General features: G+C 34.6%; 1 protein-coding gene and 1 long non-coding RNA gene across 4 annotated transcripts; one reads left to right on the forward strand and one right to left on the reverse strand.

The window, feature by feature from the left end:
- Positions 1–744: 744 nt before the first annotated feature.
- LOC135164692 (uncharacterized) lies at positions 745–5,801 on the reverse strand. The gene is made up of 3 exons (XR_010299374.1): positions 5,503–5,801; positions 1,529–4,519; positions 745–1,458 (listed from the first exon to the last, which is right to left on the reverse strand). It is a non-coding gene; the product is annotated as an uncharacterized LOC135164692 (long non-coding RNA).
- LOC135164663 (glycerol-3-phosphate acyltransferase 3) lies at positions 1,682–23,263 on the forward strand. Of its 3 annotated transcripts, none has more exons than XM_064125232.1 (9): positions 1,682–1,834; positions 5,709–5,993; positions 6,798–6,938; positions 9,156–9,290; positions 11,654–11,890; positions 16,097–16,212; positions 16,289–16,430; positions 17,502–17,710; positions 18,980–23,263. In XM_064125232.1, the coding sequence occupies exons 1-9, from the start codon at positions 1,682–1,684 to the stop codon at positions 19,065–19,067; spliced, it is 1,506 nt and encodes a 501-aa protein (XP_063981302.1). In that variant the 3' UTR covers positions 19,068–23,263. The 3 variants fall into 3 exon arrangements, with proteins under 3 accessions (XP_063981302.1, XP_063981303.1, XP_063981304.1); XM_064125233.1 differs by lacking the exon at positions 11,654–11,890 and adding an exon at positions 13,768–14,001; XM_064125234.1 differs by lacking the exon at positions 11,654–11,890.
- Position 23,264: the final 1 nt, after the last annotated feature.

Here is a 23,264-nt window from a genome sequence, read left to right on the forward strand (position 1 = left end):
AAATGGAAAGAGAAATTAATTTTTAAAATATATGTGTATAACACTCTATTACAATTCTACAATTTTTAATGAACAATTCAACGATGATTAATGATTCAATTCATTAATTACATGGCAATTTTACTTTGATTTAATTTTGGATGAAGTTATTGATGTTGAATTAAGTTAGAATACAATCAATATTATTGTCGTTAGAGTTTAAAGAAGTGAGCGAGCTGCTGAGAAGAATAAAATGCCTAGCTATAATATTGAATACGATTTCTATTGTGTTAGATTCAATTATTTCTGTTAGGTATTGAGCTGGTTTCTAGAAAAATTCTGATGACGAATACATATGATGTAAACATTTATTTTTTTTTAATCAATTGTTCTTCCAGAATGTGTTCCACCTTTATTGACATTTTTTTCTGGCAACAAAAAAAAAGACTGAAGGAAATGCTGGCCAATGCCTCCTTGAGGGATACGGAGCGAGCAAAAAATATCAACAAGTATCGAGACCAGGACAACAAAGAGCAGCAAAATAAATCATCTGACAAAGCCTTCATAGCGTAAACAATTTTTTTTCTTCATCAATTCACTCGCAAAACCATTATTTTCGGTATTCTTATTGACAAGGAAGGAAGAATAATTCTTTTCCATATTTTTTTTTCTCAGAAAACACTTGATAAAGGCGACAGAAATCGAGACGATGACGTCTCGGATAAAATCAAACGTCTGAGGTCAAATAACTTCAAAACTTTAAAATTTTTTTGGTAGAATTGTGTGAATTTTTTATTTATATAACTTTATAATAAGGACACTGAGGAATGAATAAGTCATGTAATGAATTTGAATTGACTTTTGTCTCCAAGTTTTGGTTTTTCAAAGAACAGCCTTTATGCAGAGTTTTTGAGGGTAATAAATTAGATTAGCACTCAACAACTGGACATTTATGTTTTCGTGCAACGGTTTTTCTCACGACAGTCAATTTATTCATCCCTTGTTCATTGTTTGTCACTATGACTGTTCTTTTGGATTTTTCCCAAAATTTTCCTCCGGCATTGAAATTTTATCTTGAAATAATAATTCAAAAACTGTTGGATTAAAATGACTGATTACTGGCGATATCTATACTATTCACCCCCAGGACATCACAGCCTCTACTTTAGTCAATCCTCTCTGACTTGAATCATCAATTACCCCAACTTCATGTTAATTTGATCTCTCAATTCTTCATTCTCATCAGAAAAAAAAAATTTATAATTTCACTCATTTCAAACATTATCATCATTACAAATCACACACCTCTGAGTTTATCGTAGCACTTTTCATTCTGATTATCTGTCCATTTTTTAATTTACGCGCACTTTTCCAGAAACACTGGCGCCGGTTGCGATTTTCATGAGAATGCATCGTTCATGAGCCGCCATGACACTTTCCTGCATGCCTTCCACCACGACAGTTTCCAGTCTAAGCTTCCTTTCATAAAAAAAGAGATGAGATAAATAATAAATAAGAGGATTTAGAAACAACTGCTAAACTAACAAACCATTTCAACTTCAGTGCAAACAAGTACAAACCAAGTACAAACAATAGAATTATTTTTTTTAACAATCACTTCTCGACTATATACATACTAATCGGGAGAAAACACGATCAAAAGTAAAAATCCACTATCCGTCAGTACCAGCAAGTATGCAAAATGGCGCTGCTCATGTCAGTGGTATCTTTCACATTTTCACTATTTTTGACACCGTTTCTTATGTTCTTACTTGCCATTATATTTCTGGCATCAATCGGTAAATCACTTGGAATAAGGAAACTTTATATCAAGCTACTTCTCACATTATTCGAGGTAAACAATTCATTAATTTTACGTAAAGAGGTCTAATAAAAATATCCGAATGTCGGCCGAATTCCTCCTATTAGCTAGAAGAACTCCCGGTCTAGCACAATTTTCGTTCATTCTGTAAACATAAAATCACTCTAAAAATTATCCTATTAAGAGTAATTATGGACTAATTTTTTGGAATTAATCTTCAGTAGGAAATCTCCCTTGGACATTGATATTTGGACTCGGTTTGCATTCGTTCAGAATGTTTATGTAGCTTTAACTTGTTATGCTCATGACATCCTGAACTACGGATCATAAATTCTGTAGTTACTGCTAATAAACTGCTGCCTCATTTTTTGTTAATCTACAGTGACGAAAGTCTGTGATCATGTCATTTTTTTTACAATTGACCAATGTATCAGTCTCCAATTTTTATTGCCATATTCATATACAGAACCGTCAGGCAGATAATTAATTCTCATCAATCGATGAATGGACCGTCAATTATTTCCTCAATTAATCCAGCCAGGCCAATCCACTCAGGATACACTACAAAATTGATTGACGTAGAAGTAATTAAAGGATGTTTATGTGATGGAAATTTGAGTGTTGGACTTTTTTGGTTATATGGTCTGTTCACGATCCAAAAAGTGTTTGTAAATTCGGATTTTCCTAGATTTGGCTTTAACGGTTTATTACCGACGCCTGACTTTTCATTTCTTTTTACAAATTTCTGAAAAACGTTCCATAAAATTGATGTGCAAAAATATATGGTTTTTCTTTAATTTGTCAATGGCTCACGAAGTTCCATCACGGTGGAAGAATTTTTCTACTTTCTCACTAAATCTTTACAACAATTTAGAATAATGGATCCACAACTATGAAAATTTTTGGGTCATTAAATAACGACAAATCGAAAAATAATATATTATTTATGACCCTGAAGTTAACACAAAAAGAACTTAAACATAGGATTGAAAAACAAGTCGAGCCTTGGAAAAATAAAATTTCTGCTCAAGTGGCATATGTCACGAAATATCATTCATAATTTTCTCTTGTTTCTTGGCAATCAATCATTACATAAATATAAAGAAATAGATTATCTCTCACCAAGGGTATGGTTGAATGAAAAATCAGCGTTTTTGGATCGCAATCGGGGGCTCCAATCGATCTGTAGACCTTAACAACGATTTCTCATTTTTTTTTTAAGCGTTACAATAGGGTAAGAGTTTTGAAAATAAAACCATTACTCTCATCTAGATTTTTTGGATAAGTAAAATTAATTTTGGACACAACAGATGTTCAACAATTATAGAGAATGTCGCGACAAGTCAAATGAACCGTCAATCACATCAGTTCATTTTTCACAAAGTTAAAGCAATTTTAAATGTTCTTTTAATAGTACCAAAGTTATATTCAAGGTCATAAATTTGAACCCTATGTTTGAGTGCATAAATGTTATTTGTATGTGCACCGAGCAAAAAAATGAATGAATAAAAAAATATATTCTTGGACAGTGGCAAAGAAATGTTTTTCAAAAAGGAATGAATTTTTCATTTTAATGATATTTGTCGTATTTGAAGGCAATCAATTTTTCGAAATGGCTAACAATAAATCGAAGCAAACGAATTTGCAGTGATCTAGGAAAATATTGCTTTGGTATTATTGGATGAAATATTTCTTTGAGTTTCACTCGTTATTTCTCTCAATGTATGGGAACGTCCCAACGGTAATCTTCAATGATTAACTCAGACCGATATTCATCCATATTGATTTATATTAAGGTTCGGATATACTCCATTCCAAGCGTTATCTAAATTATTTTTCAATCAATTTCTTTATCTAAAAAGTCATGTAATTTTACACTGATTTTTCGTCGCTAGGGGATCCCCAAAAATTACAGAAATATATTTTTTCAACTACTCAGAAAGGAACAGTTTCAAAGACGATTTTTAATAAATATTAAGAAATGAGTAAATAGAGGAAGAAATTACAAATAAGTAATTATCAACGTCGACTGGGGGGGAGGGGATAAATACCAAAAATACCAAATCTTTTAATCCCCACTACATAGGGTATTAATCAAGACAATCTCTTTGAAAGAACTGTAGAAAATTTTCTGAATTTCGTAAGCCCACCATTCTCATACCATTGATAATAATTATTAATAAAAAAATATAAAAAATCATTGTAACATCGTCGTGAATAAAGATAGACCTCCATAATAGTTCAGCTTTTGACCGATCCCTTATTGCCATATAATTAATAATTAATAATAGTTATTGGGGTTAGACTTTTAGTGATCGAGCGTTCCTCACAAAATGAGGAAGTGCAATGAGCCTTCCGGCCATTTTGCCCCCTGCCCGTTGACAGCTGCCTAGTTTATAGGCCATACCAGCATGTTGACCCTCCGAGTGAACTCATAGGGCCCTTCTATTCCGTCCCTACCAAAGTATATGTCCTTGATGCACGTGGTCCTGAAGACATCCCACCGGATATCATTCAGATCACTGCATCCAGTGCTTAGGTGATGCGGATGCTCTCCTGTGAGTCCGCATTTAGGGCATGTGGGGTAGTTTTCCCTGCCTATTTTCGCCAGATGAAAATCCAGGGGCCAGTGGCCAGTAATGAGTCCCACTAGCGAGCGGATCTTCACTCTCCTCAGCCAGATGTTTCGTAGGTTCACGCAGAAAGGTCCTTGTTTGCCTGACGAAGGAATAATTATTAATATTATTAATAATGGGCATAATTATTGTTTATATTATTATAATTATTAATTTTCAATCAGATTTTCTTTTCTCTGGAAAGAGTGAAGAGTCAACAATCTGACAATGAACATTAAAAAACTTTATTGCTGAATCTAAGTGCATACGAGAAAAGAAGATTTGGTGGAATTATATACTGTCAATCAACTGTCACTTCAAGCAGTTCTTCCGAGGAACAGTTGATCATCCAGGTCGCTTTATCACCGGGACAGCTCGACGGCAATATAATTTTCAATCAAGTTTTTCATTGCTAGTGCTCATAATGAGCTCCATCATAAAAGTGGGCGGAAAAAAATTAAATTTTTAGAAAAATTTGTCAAAGAACTCTGTTGATTAATGACCTGGGTAGAGAGTAGTAGAATGTTTGGCATTTCATCCTGCTTGGTCCTCATGATTATGTTGGATGGCTGTCATTTGTCGTTTTATTTACCGACTTCTTCCATTTATTGCCATTTACTTCTTCTAATTACTTGTTTCTCAATTTTAGTAAAAGGAGTCTTCGAAAATGTTGGCGATTTTTTCTGGTTTTTTAGAAATATATATATATAAGTTTGAGGAATCTCACAGTGATAAAAAATAAGTGTAAGGTATCACGACTTTGTAGATTGAAGAATTCAATGAAAAACAATTTAGAAAATGTTCGGAAAAAATATACTCGGACCGTAATTTAGAGATCTTTTTTTTTTTATTTTTAATTCTACGTGAATTAAAAATTGTGAATCTACTTCCCATTTGGTACAATTAACTTAGAGTTCATATAATGATTTTTAATGAACCACGCCTTCAGCACAATTAAGATGAAGTACATATTGAGATAACGGAATAGAGTTGACTTCAGTCTCGGTAGCATTAAGTTTACATGGAATTAATCACAAAATTCTTGAAGATTTCAAGAAAATTTCCGGGCTTTGCAAAGCGTCTTACCTCAGGAAGTTGTAGAGTCTTTGAAATGTCTCCCAAATTTCCAGAAATGTTCTGCACCTTTCAAACACTTCCTAATTATCTAATACCTTGAGCGAACCTGCGGAGGACTGGCCGTCCGTTTTGTAGTGTAAAATTGAGTCGGTGGAGTTGAGATATTTTCATTAAAATATTTTCATGGTTGTAATATTGCCCTGATTTTTTTACAGTATGGCAGGCAGAATATCGAAAAAGTGCGGAAGGAAAAGAATAACTACGATCGTGGAGCGGGGGAAAGTGAGGACGAAGGCGGCGGTTCTTCTCCATCGACTGAAATCCCTCCCACAACTATAATAAATAAAAAACCCAAGGAAAATTGTACAAATGGATCCCTTGGTAATACAGTAATTGCAAGATCCAAAGAGTTGATCCTCGTACCTGAACCAGATACACATAAAGACAATACGTCTGAGACACAGGAGGAAAAATCCAGTTGCGTTGACAATAAAAATGAGGTAAACTTTTTTTATCAAGTGGACTTTGGTTGATCGTTTAAAAAATAATGCGACTGATTGTAGTTATATTGGGCGCAACCGTCTCATCATGTAACAATACTTGACAGTTCCTAAGATCGATAACCAACGTCTGAAATTTTTAGTTATGAGGGAACCTCCCTTTAGATCATTTTGGAAATTTTTATTAATTTTGTCAACATCAGAAGAGGCTCAAAAATTTATAAAGATCGTAGAACACACTAGCCCTGCTCTCATACTGAGAATTTTTTTTTTATCGAGCAACCACTTGTTTTAGAAGAGTATTTAATTTTTCCACTTAATTTAAATTCACTGCAACAAATAGTATTCCATTAACAATATTTGATATATTTCTTCAATGATTGTATAATATTTTTGGTAATATGAATGGTAACACGAATAATTCATTCGTGCAGTGCACGTTAATTGGTCAATTCGTTATTTCAAATATTTGAATTGCTGACATTAGTATTGATATTTTCAATACTTCAATTACTATTGGCAGTGGTTTAAGTACAAAGTACCCCAAATACTTTAAATACTTATAAATTTGCAACAAAAATATGAAAAACGTTCCTGCATGAAATCCTTATATTCTCTGTAATTTTATTTATCGAAAACAATTTGTTTATCATTACATAAAATTATTTCCGTATGTCTGTTTTCATGTTATAGTTTCTCTTTACTTTCTTTAACATCACCAAACTGCGAGGCAAAATCTCACTACATTGGTGAAGTTCCTGAGGTCGAATATCACTTCAAATTAGATATTTATGATTTTTTCAGCGAGTTCTCAGTCAACAAAAATCGTTTGAGGCCCTTGAAACCGTGTTTGATCCGGCATTTTGCTTGGACTACATTAAAGCGGGTGTGGAGGCCATAATTGAGGACGAAGTAACGTCGAGATTTGAAGCTGAAGAATTAAAGGTACAGTAGTAACTAGCTCTATAAAGTTGGATTTTCAGTATCAAAAAATGAATAAAATTGAGTATTATACAATTGTATCCGACGTGTACTCAATTGTAACACAATCGCTTCCAATTGTACCTTTTATTTCACCCATTGATATTCTCGGCCATCTCTATTTAGATCAATCAAAATATCTGGGGAACTCCATGTAAACTCAACCAGGTCAAAATCTCCCTCAACGTTTATCATACTGTTGATGTGTTCTGTGACCCGCCAGGTTTTTTCAATATTTTTTATTCAAAAGTCTGTAACTTTCGTAACAATGAACCAGTTTAAATGATTTTTTTCCGAAATAGGCGCCTTCAGATAAACTTTTTGCATGAGAGCCAACCAGCTTGGCAACACATTTACGAATACAGCGTAGTCAAGCGATCGCTTTCACCTTCCAACGAGAGTTTACTACTTAATTTTTTAAACCATATTTTATATTCATTTAAACCGTGGGTTCCTCCGATATTTATAACTATTTTACATTAAAAATTCAAATTGAGTGTCTGTACTTGACAAACATTGATCACTCCGCGACACCTGTATTCAACTTTTTTATTCTTTTGTTTATAGATTTATTGTTTTTATAATAAGGTTTTAAACCTTTGCCCTGTTGTAGAGCTATTTCGTATTGTTTTATGTGCTTAAAAAAACGACGAAGTCTGAGAAGGAAAAGTCAACGTGTGTATAGTATAAAAAGCAAGTGTCTAGGAAAAATAATGGAGAAAGTGATAAGTAAAAGACTAAGATAGCACCTAGAGCAACGAAACTTCTCACTCTTTCAATACGGATTCATGAGGAACCGCTTCACCGTGGACCATTTGGTAAATTTTAAGGCTGAAGCTTGCAAAGCAGTAGCTCAAAGAGGACACCTCTCGGTAGTCTCCATGGATGTGGAGAAAACCTATGAAAACTCTGGAGGGAGTGACTTATAATGCAGCTCGAACAGAAGGAATTCAAAGACAATGCTCTAGAATACATAAAAAACTTCCGAATGGATGGGAAAATACAAGTCAGAATAAATGGTATTCTACCAAACAAAATTATAACAGCAAATGGGGTACCTTAAGGATCAGTACTCATTGTCTTTCTATTCATCATAGCAATCAACGACATCATCTCATGCATCGATGCCCCTGTTAACCCTTCATTATGTGCAGACGACCTCACTTTGATATGCTTCGGAACCGACATCGCATCCACAATCAGAGCAATGCAGAGAACTCTAGATAAAGCTTTTAACTGGTCCCGAGGAACGGGACGGGAAATTTTCAAAAACAACAGCAGAATACATGAGGACAACTAGGAAAAGAATGAACTATCAAGCTACTCTGCTCATTGATAATACTGGGCTGGCGAGAAAAACCAACTTACAAATTCTTGGACTTCTGTTTGATGACAGACTGATATGGTTTAACGTCATTAAGAACCTTGAAACTGCATGCTACGACTAAATATCATCAAAACACTTGCTTCCAGACAGTTCAATGGCAATGGTTGCAGGAAAGACAATTTACTAATAATGAACCGGCCAATCATATTGTTGAAACTCAAAACTCGAGTACAGATTCATAAAATATGATTCGGTGAACACAGATATACTCAAAACACTAGATACCATCCAAAATACAGCTGTTAGACTGACCCTGGGAGCGGTCCGATCGAGCCCTATTGACAGTCTGTTGACGGAATCAGGAGAAATTTGTTTATAAAAGCGTCATCTTCCCCGTCAAAAATTTTCCCACTTTATTCGGTGGTATGAAACAGCCTTTTATAACTGGACTTGACGTTATCCTGACCAATAGGCGTCAGTTAATAATTATGAAAACAATCATTTAAGGTCATCGTTTTTGGGCCCGACCAATAGGCAAAATGCCTTAGTATTGGCTGGCTATATGCAGAACATTGTCATTCTTGAGCCCGTTGGGATACGTAGACAAAATGAGTCCGGAGTGCAGAAGGGTTTACCCTGCGGTTAGAGAAAGCCCTACTGCAGAACGATTAAGACGAATTTTGCTTCCTCAACTTCCTCAACGGCCTTCGTGGTGATATGGCAGCCTCGAGGATCCTTCAGTGATCTCGTTCATGAGAAAATAAATAATACCGTATATATTAGGAGTCGCAATCTTAATTAATCCTGGGTAATTCAAACGAGTGAATGAAAACAAAATTCTTTTTTATTTTCAGAACTGGAACCTCCTGACGAGAACCAACAGACGATATGAATTCATATCCTGGAGATTAACTGTCATATGGATGTGTGGATTTTTCATGAGATACTGTTTCTTATTACCACTGAGAATTCTAATTTGTCATATTGGTGTAAGTAAATTTTTGAAGTTTTCTATTCTATAAGATTTGATGTAAAATGGTAGGTTCAGTCATGAAGTAGTAAAACTAAATGATTCACCTCTTGATGCTGATGGGACAGATTCTGGTACGAGTCGAGAGGGTTTTTTAGGAGATAGATATTACACAAAGAAATGAAGGTTCTAGTCCTCAGCATTAAATTATGGGTTTTTATAATTTATTGTTCTAGAATATGTCATAGGATGTGAATTTAATTAACCAAAACTAACGATTCAAGTAACTACCAAAATTGTACGTATTTGATGTGATTTAATACAAAGAACATTCAGAAGGAATTAAATTTTGGAATAATTGGAAGTTCAGGTTAAAAGTCAACTTCACAACAAAATCTTAACACTTTTGCATCTTCAATTAACGAAATGATGGGCGAAGTTACATATAAAGGATTTTTCGTGCATCCACATATCTAGTAATATTTTTAAATTTGTTTTTTTTGCAGAGGTTTTCACTAGAAATTAACAATTTTTTGTCGTTCTTGAATGAACTCATGAAGTCAAGTTAGCTCATGTGATTTTACTATTTCACCACACTAAGCTGATTTAACGCCCGGATGAAGGTTCCAACACTCCCTTTATCACTTCCATCGCAATAGGTCTTAGTTCTAATTATCTACATATTTACGCTGCATTAATTGTCCTCTTCTTTGTATTACATTCAAGATTTAATTTTCAAATTCATTTTTCATTATTGGCATCGTAGAACACATTGTCACCTCGCCAAATAATATAATATTCCAATTAATCTGTTGATAAGATTCGTGGATAAGACCAATCGTAAAAACCCAAAGGGTACAGAACAAAGGAGGAATTTTTTTAATGAAAAATACCCAATTATCATCACTTTTATCTTTGCTATTATGAAATGTCAAGTCAAAGCTAAATTGACTATGAAATCAAACCCATTTATCCTCCAAATTAGGGAATAAATCAATAGAATAGAAATAAAAAATTGCCTAACCAAAATTTCCCTTTTCTGGACTCCCTCGCGTTATAGAATAGAAGGAAATGAGGTAGCAAAGAAACTGGCAGGAGAAGCGACAGATAATCTCTCAAATGAGTTCAAAGTCCCAGTCACGGATTTCCGAACTCAATTCAACTGTGAACACCACAGACAGACGTCCACTTAAATTATAGGGACACTGCCAAGAGTTGGTGTAAGACCTTGAAATTTCCGAGAGAAACAATAATTACTATCAATCGTATTTGAGTCAATCATTACCCCTATCACTTAGTCTGCTGCTCCTGCGGAGGAACAACCCAAACATTTGATCATATCCCTTGTCATTGTCCTAAATATGTAGACGTAAGATGGAAGTTCGTTGACAATCTAAGCAAATCGAACTGCCACGCGACCTTTTACGACTAAAAATTTTGCAGTTGCAACTGATAAAATATATGCCAAATTTATTTGTAAATATTCAAAAGACGGTAATTTACGAATCCAAATCGAATTAGGTCATGAGGAAAAAATGTAAACTAGTGTAACGTTAATGACAGTGTAAAAACCTATTATGCAAATACGCACAAAACGAACCCAAGTGGGGATTCTAGAATCCCAGAAGAAATATCTCGAAAAACAAAACGGAAAAAATATCCCTAAGAAAAACCTTCATTTTTCATTTTTTAAATTTTTTTCAGACATATTTTGATTTCAAATGAAAATTGAAAAAAAAGCCTTTATTTTTATTAAATTATTCACTATATTCACTTTTTTAAAATATAATTTAATAATTTTTCTTTTATTGGGAGGGGAGGGAGGCTTTGTCGGAGATATTTTTTCCGCCACCTCCAACGCCTCCACCGGGGCTCTGCTCCTGGACCCCTGCTGTTGGCCTGTCACAGAACCCCTCTGCGTTTGTACATAAAAAAAAGAAAAGGGCGGTTTGGCAGACCCGACAACGGGGATGATATCCTTGATCAGGAGAGTATTTTTCCGGGGAAGTTTTTTCCACTACCCTAAGAAATACCTCACAGCTAATTTTGTCAGTTCTATGTCGGTTTGGACATGAAACCCGCGGTTCAAAAGTTTGTTTGTTCCTCGACGCGACAATAAAACCGCCCACTGCCAACTGGCTTTTGACAACATACTTTTCCAATTTTAATTAGATGAATTAGAATTGGTATTTGCACAATGTTTTGGTGCATTATTAATTGGCGTGTGAAATAAACTAGTACCAGAATTCATTTGCGATTGTCTGACATATGTAGATAATTAAAACTATAAACTGTTAAAGGGCGAGGTAGAAGAAGCAGTGGAACCTTCATGCGGGCGTTACCAGCTTTTTACAGGAATCTCAATAATGAAAATTCTCTTAGGGTTACAATCTCCTAATAGCAACAGCAATCATCAGTTTTCTCCCGAATGGCCGTCTGAGAACTTGGATTCATGACTTGCTGTATACAAATTCCTTTCGTCTAATAGCTAGATCATTATCAAGTGTAATAAATATTCACAATCCAGAGTACAAACCGAAACCAGGTGGCATTTGTGCAGCTAATCATACATCGATTCTCGATGTATGCATCTTGTCGACGCAGACGACTTTTTCATTGGTAACATACGATAGTGGTAACAACCTTAAGGATATTCAAGTATTAAAAAAATTTTTGTTCAGTAAAATCCTTTTTAACACTTATGGAGAGGGTTCAAACGTTTATTTTGGGGGCAATTTCACCCCAAATTTCCGGACATTGTATTTCGAAAAATAAATTTCGAAAAACAAATTCCGAAATATAAATGATAACACACAATTTTTATAACAGCACCAAACTCGCATCTTCAATCTCATTTTTGGTAGTTTAGAGCGTTTGTTGACATGTACAATCGTATCTAAATTTGTTCGTTATACTTTCAAGAATTTTTCAAAATATTGAAAAGTATAAGTTTCCGGACTAATAAGTGAAAACAATTAAACTGAAACCCTCCGGTCATATTGGCTAGTTTGAATCCTAGGGCTCCACTGATTTGGCAAAATAGCATTCCCTCACACTATGAAACGTGATTCGAATATGAACGTAAATTTGTCGGTGGATGTTTTAAATAATTAAATGAACTATTAATATATAAACAATAACAGTCTTATGAATTTTTTGTAAGTTTTATCACTCTTCAACTGCAAGTTTCTAGAGGTTTTTTTTTCAGTGGCACTTTTGGTAAAGCGTCCTTCGACCCAGTTTTTGCCACACGCCCTTTCTATTTTCCTTTACTTGACGTAAGTCGTGAATATTCATGACTTTCATGAAATTGGCGTCTCACAAAAATGTTAGCTGAGGGTATAAGAGATTCATATGTCAAACATGTCAACAACACGCAACGTTGCTCATAGGATACACCGACGAAAATCAAGTAAAAATATTAATCAAAATATTTTCCAGTAATTTTTCAGCAAATCGATGATTTCCCAATTTTTCTTAACCGTTATTAAAAATCAGTATTAATAAATAATTATGAAAGCAAGTTTTATTGAACATGCTAAGCAAAAAGGAGAATACTTTGACGTAACAACTTGGATATCCTTAAGACCCCTAAGTCTATACGTATCCCGGCTTAATGCGTCTTTGTCACTTTATGTGTCGCCTAATGAAGGAGAGGAAATGTTGAAATTTCTGACGTCCACATGTCTTCATAATTGTTTCTTCAGACCTCGATATAATTATAAATTACAATGACTATTATAATTTATAATCACTTGGACAATCCGTAATTGGATAAGATAATTTTTTTATCAATTACCGAATCATCAGTTGAAACCAGGAATTGCTAATTATTTTATCAATCGACAATTGGTATCAGCCAATTATTTCGCGAAAGAATAACCATTTATCCTGGATTATCTATCGATTAATCAATTGACGGCCGGAATAAAAAATTAACTTAACGAATATCACTCGAGTGATTTACAATAGAAACTTTGATAGGTTTTTCCTTCGAGGGAAAGTTTTTTCTAGCCCTTCAGAAAACGCTGTAGAGGGGGTAGGGGGTCCGTTGAGACCAAATCGTAAAGCTTCGGAAGGGTATACGAGGACAAAACGTTACTTTCCGGAGGGAACGAATTATTATTAATATAATAATAATTAGTATTATTATTATAATTAGGAAATAAAAATTATTGATAATGTATGGATTGATAAATTGATGATATCGAGAGGTATTCAATGCATAATTTTTGAATATGGTCATCGATTCATAACATAACTAGCAAATTAAGAATACCAATTGATGATTTTGAATGATAATTAAAATTATTTTTAATCAATTATAGGAGAATTAATTCTTACAACCGTTCTGACTGTTTTTTGTCCGAATTATTTATGAATCATAGCTCATCATCCGAGGTTCTGCAACAGGTCCCAGATCATGAGAATAATAAACATCTAAATGATTTACTGTGAACAATGTTGGTGAGTTGGCAGGGATGTTGATTTTGCAGGTGATGTGGCTGACGCTTTGCACAGCCGTTGTTGGCTACATACCAGAAAGTAGTTTCAAAAGATGGGTAAACTACAATGTGTCCCTCATGTGTTTCGCCGTATTATCCAGCGCTCTGTCATCGGTTATAACGTACCACAATCCTGAAAATCGTCCAGTCAGAGGCATATGCGTCGCTAATCACACATCACCCATCGACGTACTTGTACTCATGCGTGATAATTGCTACTCGTTGGTATGTCGTCGCATATCTCATCATACTCTTCAGTGGTGGACCTTTGCATGTGTTATGCACTTTTACTGGGGGTTTTTGTTATTCCTGATAAAATATAGGGTGTCTCATTGGGGTGAAATAATCCACTTAAATATTTTCTGAGGGGGGCAAGTGACAAGAAATATTTTCAGACATCACTTGTAGGGTGTCGAGGAGCAGGTTCTATGCGTTCCATCTTTTCAGCTTTCAAGGTCATGTTTGCAAGCTGCAAATATCGCTAGCTTTTTTTTAAAGTGGCACAGGCATTTTTCAACCCAATGAAACTTGTTCGTCTTGATGAATTGTTTTCGGATATCTCATCAATGGTGTCAATGCGTTTTACTGCGAAAATGTGCTTTGGCATCAAATTGAAGATTCAGAGTTTCACCAGGGATGAACCACGTGGAGGTAAAGTCTGTTTGCATCCCTTGCATTAAACAAAAGGAGTAAGAATATCACAAACCTGTGTGGTGGTTCATGCGCTCATGACTTCATGAGTTGTTCAATGTTGACATCGCTGACTTGCAACAGGCGCATGAAGGTCCACCAGGTTTGCGTTATTTTTTCTTCTTTTTCTGAACGCAGCTTTCGCCTCCACGTAATACATCCTGGGTCAGACTAAGAAAGTATGAATCTTCAGTTTCGTTAAGAACTCATTTTTGTCGAATTTTTTGAGGAAAATCACAGGAATTGACATGAATGATGAGGTATCTGAAAACAACTCATCAAGGCGAATAAGTTTCCTTGAGATGAAAAATGTGTTTGCGATTAAAAAAAAAGCTCATTTGCAAGCTGCACGCGATGGGAGCTTCTTTTAAAAAAATTGTTCTTTAAAACGAGTTTCATTGCGGTGAAAAATGCGATTGCTATTTAAAAAAAAGCTCCTTTGAGAGCTGCAAGCATATGGAGCTTTTTTAAAAACAAGTTTCATCGGGGTGACAAATGCGATTGCCATTTTTTAAAAAGCTCCTTATGCTTGCAGCTTGCAAGCATGATTTTCAAAGCTGAGAAAAATGAATGCATCAACTGTCCCTCGCGAAACCCTAGGAGTAATGTCTCAAAATATTTCGTATCACTTGCCCCTCTCAGGATATATTTAGAGGAACTGTTTCAACTCGGACACCCCGTATATGGTTTGAAGTTTTTAAACGGTTTTATTATTAATATAATACAGCAAGTCCATTATCTGTTTTTTCATTGGAAATGTACGAATAATAATTACCTCTCCCTTAAAATCACTTACCTGCATGGTTATTATTAGGACAGAGTGGGGTAGAATTTGAATGCTAGTACCTTTCTTAAAATTATGATTAATTATTATTAGAATGAAATAGCTTCTTACTTAATACAAAAAAGCCCCAATAAACCTGACGTGTGTCAATTATGGATTCTTGTTCATAATTATACATTACTTTTCCAAATTCAACTTTTTCACGAGGAAAATTCTACAGTCTGATTTTTGGTTCACAACAGGTGCTATACGTGATGTTCATACCTGAGTTTTATTTTTCATTGTTTGTCCAGCAACCTGACTGATATAATTTTACATTCAATCTTGAAAGTTCTATTAGGTAATACAAAGTCCATATCAAAATTACAAAAATTCAGGTTTAAAACATTGATGTTTGTAGTGGAATAAGGGAACGGCCGGTTAGATAGTCTGAATTATCTGGAATATACAATATTTTTTGTTCATTTTTCATCTGAATCTTCGGTGCAGTCCTAAATCCTGCATTTTCGCAGGTACTTGACCAGGAAAAATCTTTGGCTATTTTGACTCGCTTCATCGCCTAATCTTTATTGAGAGACTCCTGAATTTTCATGGAAAATCCGACGGTGAAGCGGTCACGAAATCTTAGAAGTCTCGTTAAAAGTATCAATTATACCCCACTCTTTCAGCTCTAATACTGTTTTGGAAGGGAATTATCAAGCACTGTCATTTCTGTGTCAAAGCACTCGCAATTGTTACCGTCATTGCATGTGGCTATGGTCTCTCGTTAATACTGCATATGGATCTATGTGAAGGGCACTAATTCACATATAAAATATTGAAATTATTGAACAATCAAATTTACAGATTGGGCAAAGACATGGGGGATTTTTAGGGATTTTGCAGCGAGCATTAGCGCGTGCCTCTCCTCACATTTGGTTTGAGCGGTCGGAGGTGAAAGACAGGGAAGCTGTTACGAAAAGGTTGCGTCATCAGCTATATAATTGGATGGATTTTCTGTTTTAAACTAATTGTACTGATACATTTACACCTTTTCAGGTTGAAACAGCACATTTCGGATCCTACGAATCCTCCAATTTTAATATTCCCCGAGGGTACCTGTATCAATAATACATCAGTCATGCAGTTCAAGAAGGGCAGCTTCGAAGTTGGTGGAGTTATTTATCCAGTAGCAATTAAGGTAGGGTGAGATGATGTTTTATGTGATGAAACACGTCACGTAACTTCTGTTATGACTGAAACAAGTCCCAACAGTTTAGGTTTTGCCTAAACTAGCTTTGAATAAGAATTCAATAGCTTCCATCTTCAATAGATAGCATGCAATCTACTTTTCAGCAATATAAATCGATTGTTTTCAACAATGCAATTTTTTCGGTGAATAGAAAAAATTAAAAAAAAAAAAATTTTACGTCGTTGCAGCTGAAAATACATTTCTAATAGAGCGAATAACATTATAGCCACAGCCAAAAATACTATTTTGTCAGTTCTACCTAAAAGTGGAGTTTTATCCGAAGTAAAATCACTGTGTGATAAAAAAAATTTCGATTCCTCATAGGACAAGTGTTCTCTGATCGTTGAGATTTTAAGGACATAGAATTCCCCGGGTTATGTGTTTGCTTGAGTGCACAAACATTGTTTCGCTTTGTTCTATTCCAATTTTCATGGTTTTCTTACAAAACCGTATGCAAAACATGTATTATATCGCGAAACTATCAAAAAGTTGATGTTTTGGAGCCACGAATTATCCACTGACTCCGACAGTAATTAAATAATTTGAATCACCGCAATTTTTTTGTATAGTCATCCTATAATCCAAAGAAGTCGTTCCATGGTGTTCAGTGCCAGTACACCAGTTCAATCAAAAAGGTGCTATAAAATTTTGACAGTGACGTGATTGTTTAAGCTATTTTTGAAACATTTTCACGAATTGGATTTTTGATGAATTTTCACGTTCTCCACGTCGACCTTGATTGTTTAATGAACAAGATGACAATGGAATTCAATTCAACATTTCAAAAGCGTAAAAATGAACAGGACGAAGCTTTTCTTTTTCTTCATTTTTTAAGAACTGTCATGTCAAAATAATTTTCAGTCTATGTTACAGTTGATCGAAAACATTTTAGTTATACAATTGATCTAAAAAAATTTCGATCAACTGTAGTAATTGTGTAGTAATCGAAAAAGTTTTCGATCAACGGTAGTAATTGTGAAAAAAATTAGGGGAATTGCTCTTATAATTTTTCATTTCCAGTACGATCCAAGATTCGGCGACGCCTTCTGGAATAGCAGTAGATACTCAATGCTGCAATACCTGTATATGATGATGTCCAGTTGGGCGATTGTCTGTGACGTATGGTATCTTCCACCAATGTACCGAGGAGATGGTGAAAGTGCCATTGACTTCGCCAATCGTGTCAAGTCTGTGATTGCGAGGCAAGGTGGCCTTGTTGACCTACAATGGTTAGTGTTATCTTTATAGGATTTTTCATGTAGGGATTCTTCTTCTCCATTAAGGTTGTTGTATCCAGAGCGGCGATGGCAAAATTTTTCATGTTGAGCGGACAAATTCTGCTGAACTGAGCGTTTCAATTAGACCACAAACTTTTGCCAAAGTACAGTCCAACGCGACTTACACACACATGAGTAAACTATGCATCAATACGTGCGGCTACAGCCAACGCTGAACGGTGATGATCGTGGCAGCAATGGGTAGTCTTTCTAACATAGGTTTTCTTATTTTTTGTGACGTATGTCCTAACATGGAAGACCTTGTACTTGACATAGTTGAGTTGTTTCAAAATAATTAGAAACATGTCAAATAAATTGAGGCACAGGGGAGGATTTAGTGAGGCAAGTGAATTAAATAAGCGGAGGATTTTTTTTCTAATATAACATCTGCAAAAGAAATAAAACTGGAAGAGATTGATCCGAAGGGAAATGCTGTTAAAGGAGAAAAAACCACAAAATATATGTCCTGGGGAATTATGGAGTTGTCAGTGCTTGATGACCATCTACAATGTACTAACTATAATGAGATACTTTCATTGAAAAATGTGAAGAGTGTAAAACTCATTCTCACCAAAATCTTTTAAATATAAGCGCGATGAGTCGTAGCTGCACCGTTGCCGTGTCAGGAGTATGAATTTACTTGGATCGCCCACTTGGGAATAACACTCGACTTGCTGAAGTTATTGATCAAGTATGAGATGGTTAATCGATTCCAGTTCGTTTTTTATAAATCGGTTGAAACTAGTTCCCCAATATATATTTGTTTCATCAAAATTCGTCAAGTAATTGATAAAAAAATGGAAATCGTTAAATTGCCTTTATTAACATGTTAAAAAAATATTTATATCTCTCAGCATTGATGTAGTAAATCAAAATTAGTCTAGGGAACTTTTTGAAGATAATAATCAGGAATATCTATGAAGGGATTTTCATCGAAATTCGTTGAAAATTGAAGCCACGATACAACAACCTTAAAACTCTTTTTCTGCTACTTCAGGGTCATTATAAAAACATGTCAATGAAAAAAGAAAAAATAAAGAGCTTGGATATCTGTGAATTAAAAATTCACAAATACCATACATTTTCTTTAATTGAACTTCGATAAGAAGGAATTCGCTTATCATGAAGCGCTTTTCTTTTTCTTTGCCATAATCTACCGACCCTTTTTATTATTGCTATTCCACTTGATATTTGTTTACTTACATTTACATTGCCTTTCAGGGACGGCCAACTGAAAAGAATGAAACCGAAGAAGGAATGGAGAGAAAAACAACAGGAAGAATTCAGTAAACGCCTCAAGGTGGAATAGATGAGATTTACTGCCGCTAGTCACGAACTTTTACACTAACCAAATGATCCAAAAATATTGGGCAATCTGTGCATAAGGCTCACGTAAACCGAGTCAATTTGTGAGTGATTCATCGGGGCTAACTAGAGTAAAAAAATAAAACAACAAACTGATCCATACGTGGTAAACGAGACCTAAGCATTATCATTTGGATATTTTTATTTTCAATGACCCATTCGCATACCTTATCTATTGTTTACAATGATAAATAGTTTTACTGACGAGGATTAATTTCCTGTAATCGTTGGTTAAAGCGTATGTGAATCGGTCATTGAATTATGAACAAATTGTCTTTTAGAGAATTTTCATGATGAGAGTAAGTAGCATCATGGATGTGGGTGTATTTTGATATTTTCAAGCCATATGAAATATTTTTTCCGGAGTAATTATGAGGTTAAACTCGTTTTCCCTGCTTTGTGTTACCGTAGAGCCAAAAATTATCTATGTATATTTTGCTACTTTTATATTTCCAACCATGAAAGAAACAAAATCTTTCCAAAAACCCCATGAGCCACAAATCATTGGCTGGGGAATGGGTCTTCAGGCGTTTGTGGTAAAATAAGTTGATTTTTTTTAGATTTTAAGAGAGTTGTGTCGAAAGTGAAAAACTCAAATTGATAGTGAAGTGGTAAAACGTGCGTTTTGTATTTAACTAGTAAATGTAACATTGTGAGAGGTGTACTTCAGACTTTCTTCTCATATGCTTGTGAATCGACATTGAAAATCATTATTAATTGAAAGATTTTGTTTCATTATTCGCTCACTACGATGTTCATCAGAATTGTTGCCGCATAAGTACAATTTCATAAAAGAAACATTGGAAAATCTGGAAATCTATCTGGTCTGATGTATCATAGAAAAGTAAAACCACATCTAGTATTTCGTTGAAAAAAGGCAGCGAAATGATCAACATATTTCATTGTGAAAGATGACTCAAGAATCACGAAAGTTGAGGAACAAATATTCTCATAGTCTTCATAAGACAAAAGATTAACTATCGATTTCTCCTTTTCACGCTAACTATTCAATTTTAATCCAATGCATTGTAATGAATTACCGACAATATGACTCGATTTTGTCTGAACGATTGTGAAATAGAATTAATCTCCGAGATTCGTGAAAGTGATAATGCTCGATGAACCATGTTTATTTGTCAAGTATTTGTTGACGGGAGTATTTTTGTAATAAAATTAATATTTCGCATGCTTCACATAATTCAAGTAGTTCTCTAATATTTTTGTAATTTTCCACTTGACAAATAAACATAACGATTTATTAGTTAATTCATATTTTTTCGAAAACGCACGGAAATAATGATTCATCATTGCGTTAAACGCAAATTGTTTAACTAGTCACGAATAATTTCGTTTATTATCTAGTACTATTGGACCTATTATCGTTGTCATCTGTTGGCATCGTACTTGATACTTAACAAATTATGACAGATGACTCGACCGCAATCCTTGATCAATTAATTTAAAACATAATGAAAAAGTTTTTTGCATAAAATTCTCATATCCTTTGGTATTTTTTAGTGGAAATGTTTTCATCATGACATGGAATTTTACTCATATGAATTAAATTTGTAAAATTAGTTTTGTCTTCAGATTTCGATCAATCAGATCACTGTTTTTGAGGTCAAGTAGCACCGTCATATCAATGTCCTTTTGATAGTCCCCCTGGCTATCTGACTTATCAAAACAGTAATTTCACAGTCGCACATCGATTTTTTTTTATTTGACAGATTCTGTGAGAGAGTTATTAGACAGACTGCGTTGGTCCTGATTGACTAAAAATGATTAAATTGATCTGACTGCTCGTAATCTGAGAAAAATGATCCTTCGAATACCCAGCAACCTTCGAAATTCATCGTCCAGTTATTCTCATGTTTTCCTATGTAGCAACGAAAGTGATACGTTTGGCCCTAAAATCCGTCGCGGTATCGGTTCGGAATCTGAATCAGCCGAGTTAAGCCTCTCGTTGTTAAACAACAAAACATTACTGAAATTATCCGATAATTTTCACAATTTGAGGGCATCACAATCGATTATTTTTCCCTTGCAAAATGTCCGCCAATAGAATTGCCGCATTTGACGTTATTTTTTCTAGTCCGCATGATGTTCACGTCAGAGTTTCTGATATTTTTGCTGGTGATTTCTCATATCGCCTATATTTAAACATAAAAAGTCAATTAATCCATGAACACTTTATCTAATTTTATGGATTAACCCCTCACGTATGGGGTGTTGAGTTCGCCGCGACGCTGTCCACCATCAAAAATAAAAAACATTTTTTCCAAAACTATAAAGAGAACCGTTTGGAAAATAAATCAAATTATCTTTCTATTTCTTTCTATAAAGAAAGTTTGGTAATGACAGTTCATCTTTAAACGGATCAGCTCAACGTAAAACGGTCTCGTTGATTGCGAAAACTTTCACCAGTAATTTTGAAACTTTTATCATGAATATTTTAAAGGTTTACCCATTGAAAGATACAAGTATGTCAGGTTTTCTACTATCAAATATTCACTGCATCCGTGTGCTTTACTAATTAATAATTTTGTTAGAATTGTGGGAAGTTTACTAACGAAATTGGGAGCCCGGGGGCGCCCCTCGATGCGGACAATTCGCGGCGCAGAGATCCCTTACGTGAGAAGTTATGGAATATGAAACGAATTATAATTTTGTAATTTTGAATTATAATTTTCTCTCGTGGTGTAATTCTATTGACTGAAGTTTGGATGGAAAATAATTCCCCCATCCCATACCACTCGAACTCCAAAATTATTTGGCCATATACCTCAAGGTTCCCTGTAAACAAAGTGCTAGTTTATCAAAAACAGTAAAATATGAAATGAGGCGATAAAAGTGTGATTGAACCACTGTGAATTTATAATCAGATACCGAAAACCGAACTAATTGCAATCCCATGAATTGAATGATACTTTCATTGCTGTAGCATATACACTATTTTATATTGTTGGACATAGAAAACAAGTGGTAAAATACGAGATTTAAAACTTAATTTACGAGATTTCTAAACTTGTAAATTACAATTGTGAAAACGGAAATTACATTCAAAAAAGCCTAAATTACGAGTTCCTATCTCGTAAATCACGATTTCAAAAAACGTAAATTATGAGATCTGATCTAGTAAATTACATTTTTTGGAACGTAAAATACGAGATCCAACCTGGTGATTTGCGTGCCCGTCATTTACGACAGCTCAATCATCAAAAATCCTTGATTTTTATAAAACAAAAAGACAAACTTTTTTTGTCAATATGAAATCTTTACATTTCAGATGATTCTGAATCATGCGAGGCCATTTTTCAGAGATATTTTTTTTTTATTTTTTAAATTAATTTCGAAAATGTTACGAAAGACGCTTATTCAACCAATAAAAAATCTGTAAGTGCCAAATTGTTCAAATTTCCCATTAGCATTCTGCAACCGCAAAAATTACGGCTCAGACAACAATTTCACGCGACTAAAAATCTCTACAGCACTCGTCCTGACATGTACTACTGCGTTTCATGCTATGTTTTTTTAATTGAAAAAATTTTACTTCTTCATTTGTATACACGGAACTTATTGGGAAATACATATGAATTTGGGAGTTCTTGGAGCATTACATGTATATTGATGTCAACATAAGTTCCCTTTGACAATCTACCCCCATCACATGAATTTCATATACAAACCCGTGCTCCCCCCTCGTTTTTTTCAAAAGAAAAACTGAAGTCTACTTCAGTATAATTATTTTTTCTGGTTTTAACTAATCAGAGTGCGGTATTCAGAGTCCCGTGACACCTTCACGTTATTTTCACTATAATAATTTCCTTAGCTAGAGGTCATTCATCAGTAGTCATACCACTAGTGCTCCAAACTTATCGGATATTTCTCGGTAGCTTCGTCCCCTAGAAACGATCGTACTGCACCCTCAGGATGTTAATCAGCCAAACTTAACTCTCTCGTTGTCACACAACAAAACAATCGTGAAATGATCCGATAATGTTGAAGGTCTTGGGATATTACAATCGCAAATTGTGTGTTTGGATGGGTCAGTTGATAAAATTGGGTAATTACGTATCTTGCTGATTTGTTTTCTAATAGGGAAGATAATGTTGAAATAAACGTTTGTATTATACATTTGAAT

The sequence above is a fragment of the Diachasmimorpha longicaudata genome, chromosome 7, assembly GCF_034640455.1.
Source record: "Diachasmimorpha longicaudata isolate KC_UGA_2023 chromosome 7, iyDiaLong2, whole genome shotgun sequence".
In the NCBI taxonomy this organism is placed as follows: Eukaryota; Metazoa; Arthropoda; class Insecta; order Hymenoptera; family Braconidae; genus Diachasmimorpha; species Diachasmimorpha longicaudata.

Bases quoted from the DNA above. Each gene is read 5' to 3' on its own strand.
- LOC135164663 (XM_064125232.1), top strand. From the start codon at position 1,682: ATGGCGCTGCTCATGTCAGTGGTATCTTTCACATTTTCACTATTTTTG. The intron at 9,291-11,653 runs GTAAGTAAATTT...AAATTCTCTTAG, and splicing joins TTCTAATTTGTCATATTGGT to GGTTACAATCTCCTAATAGC. The intron at 11,891-16,096 runs GTAACATACGAT...TCAAATTTACAG, and splicing joins CGCAGACGACTTTTTCATTG to ATTGGGCAAAGACATGGGGG.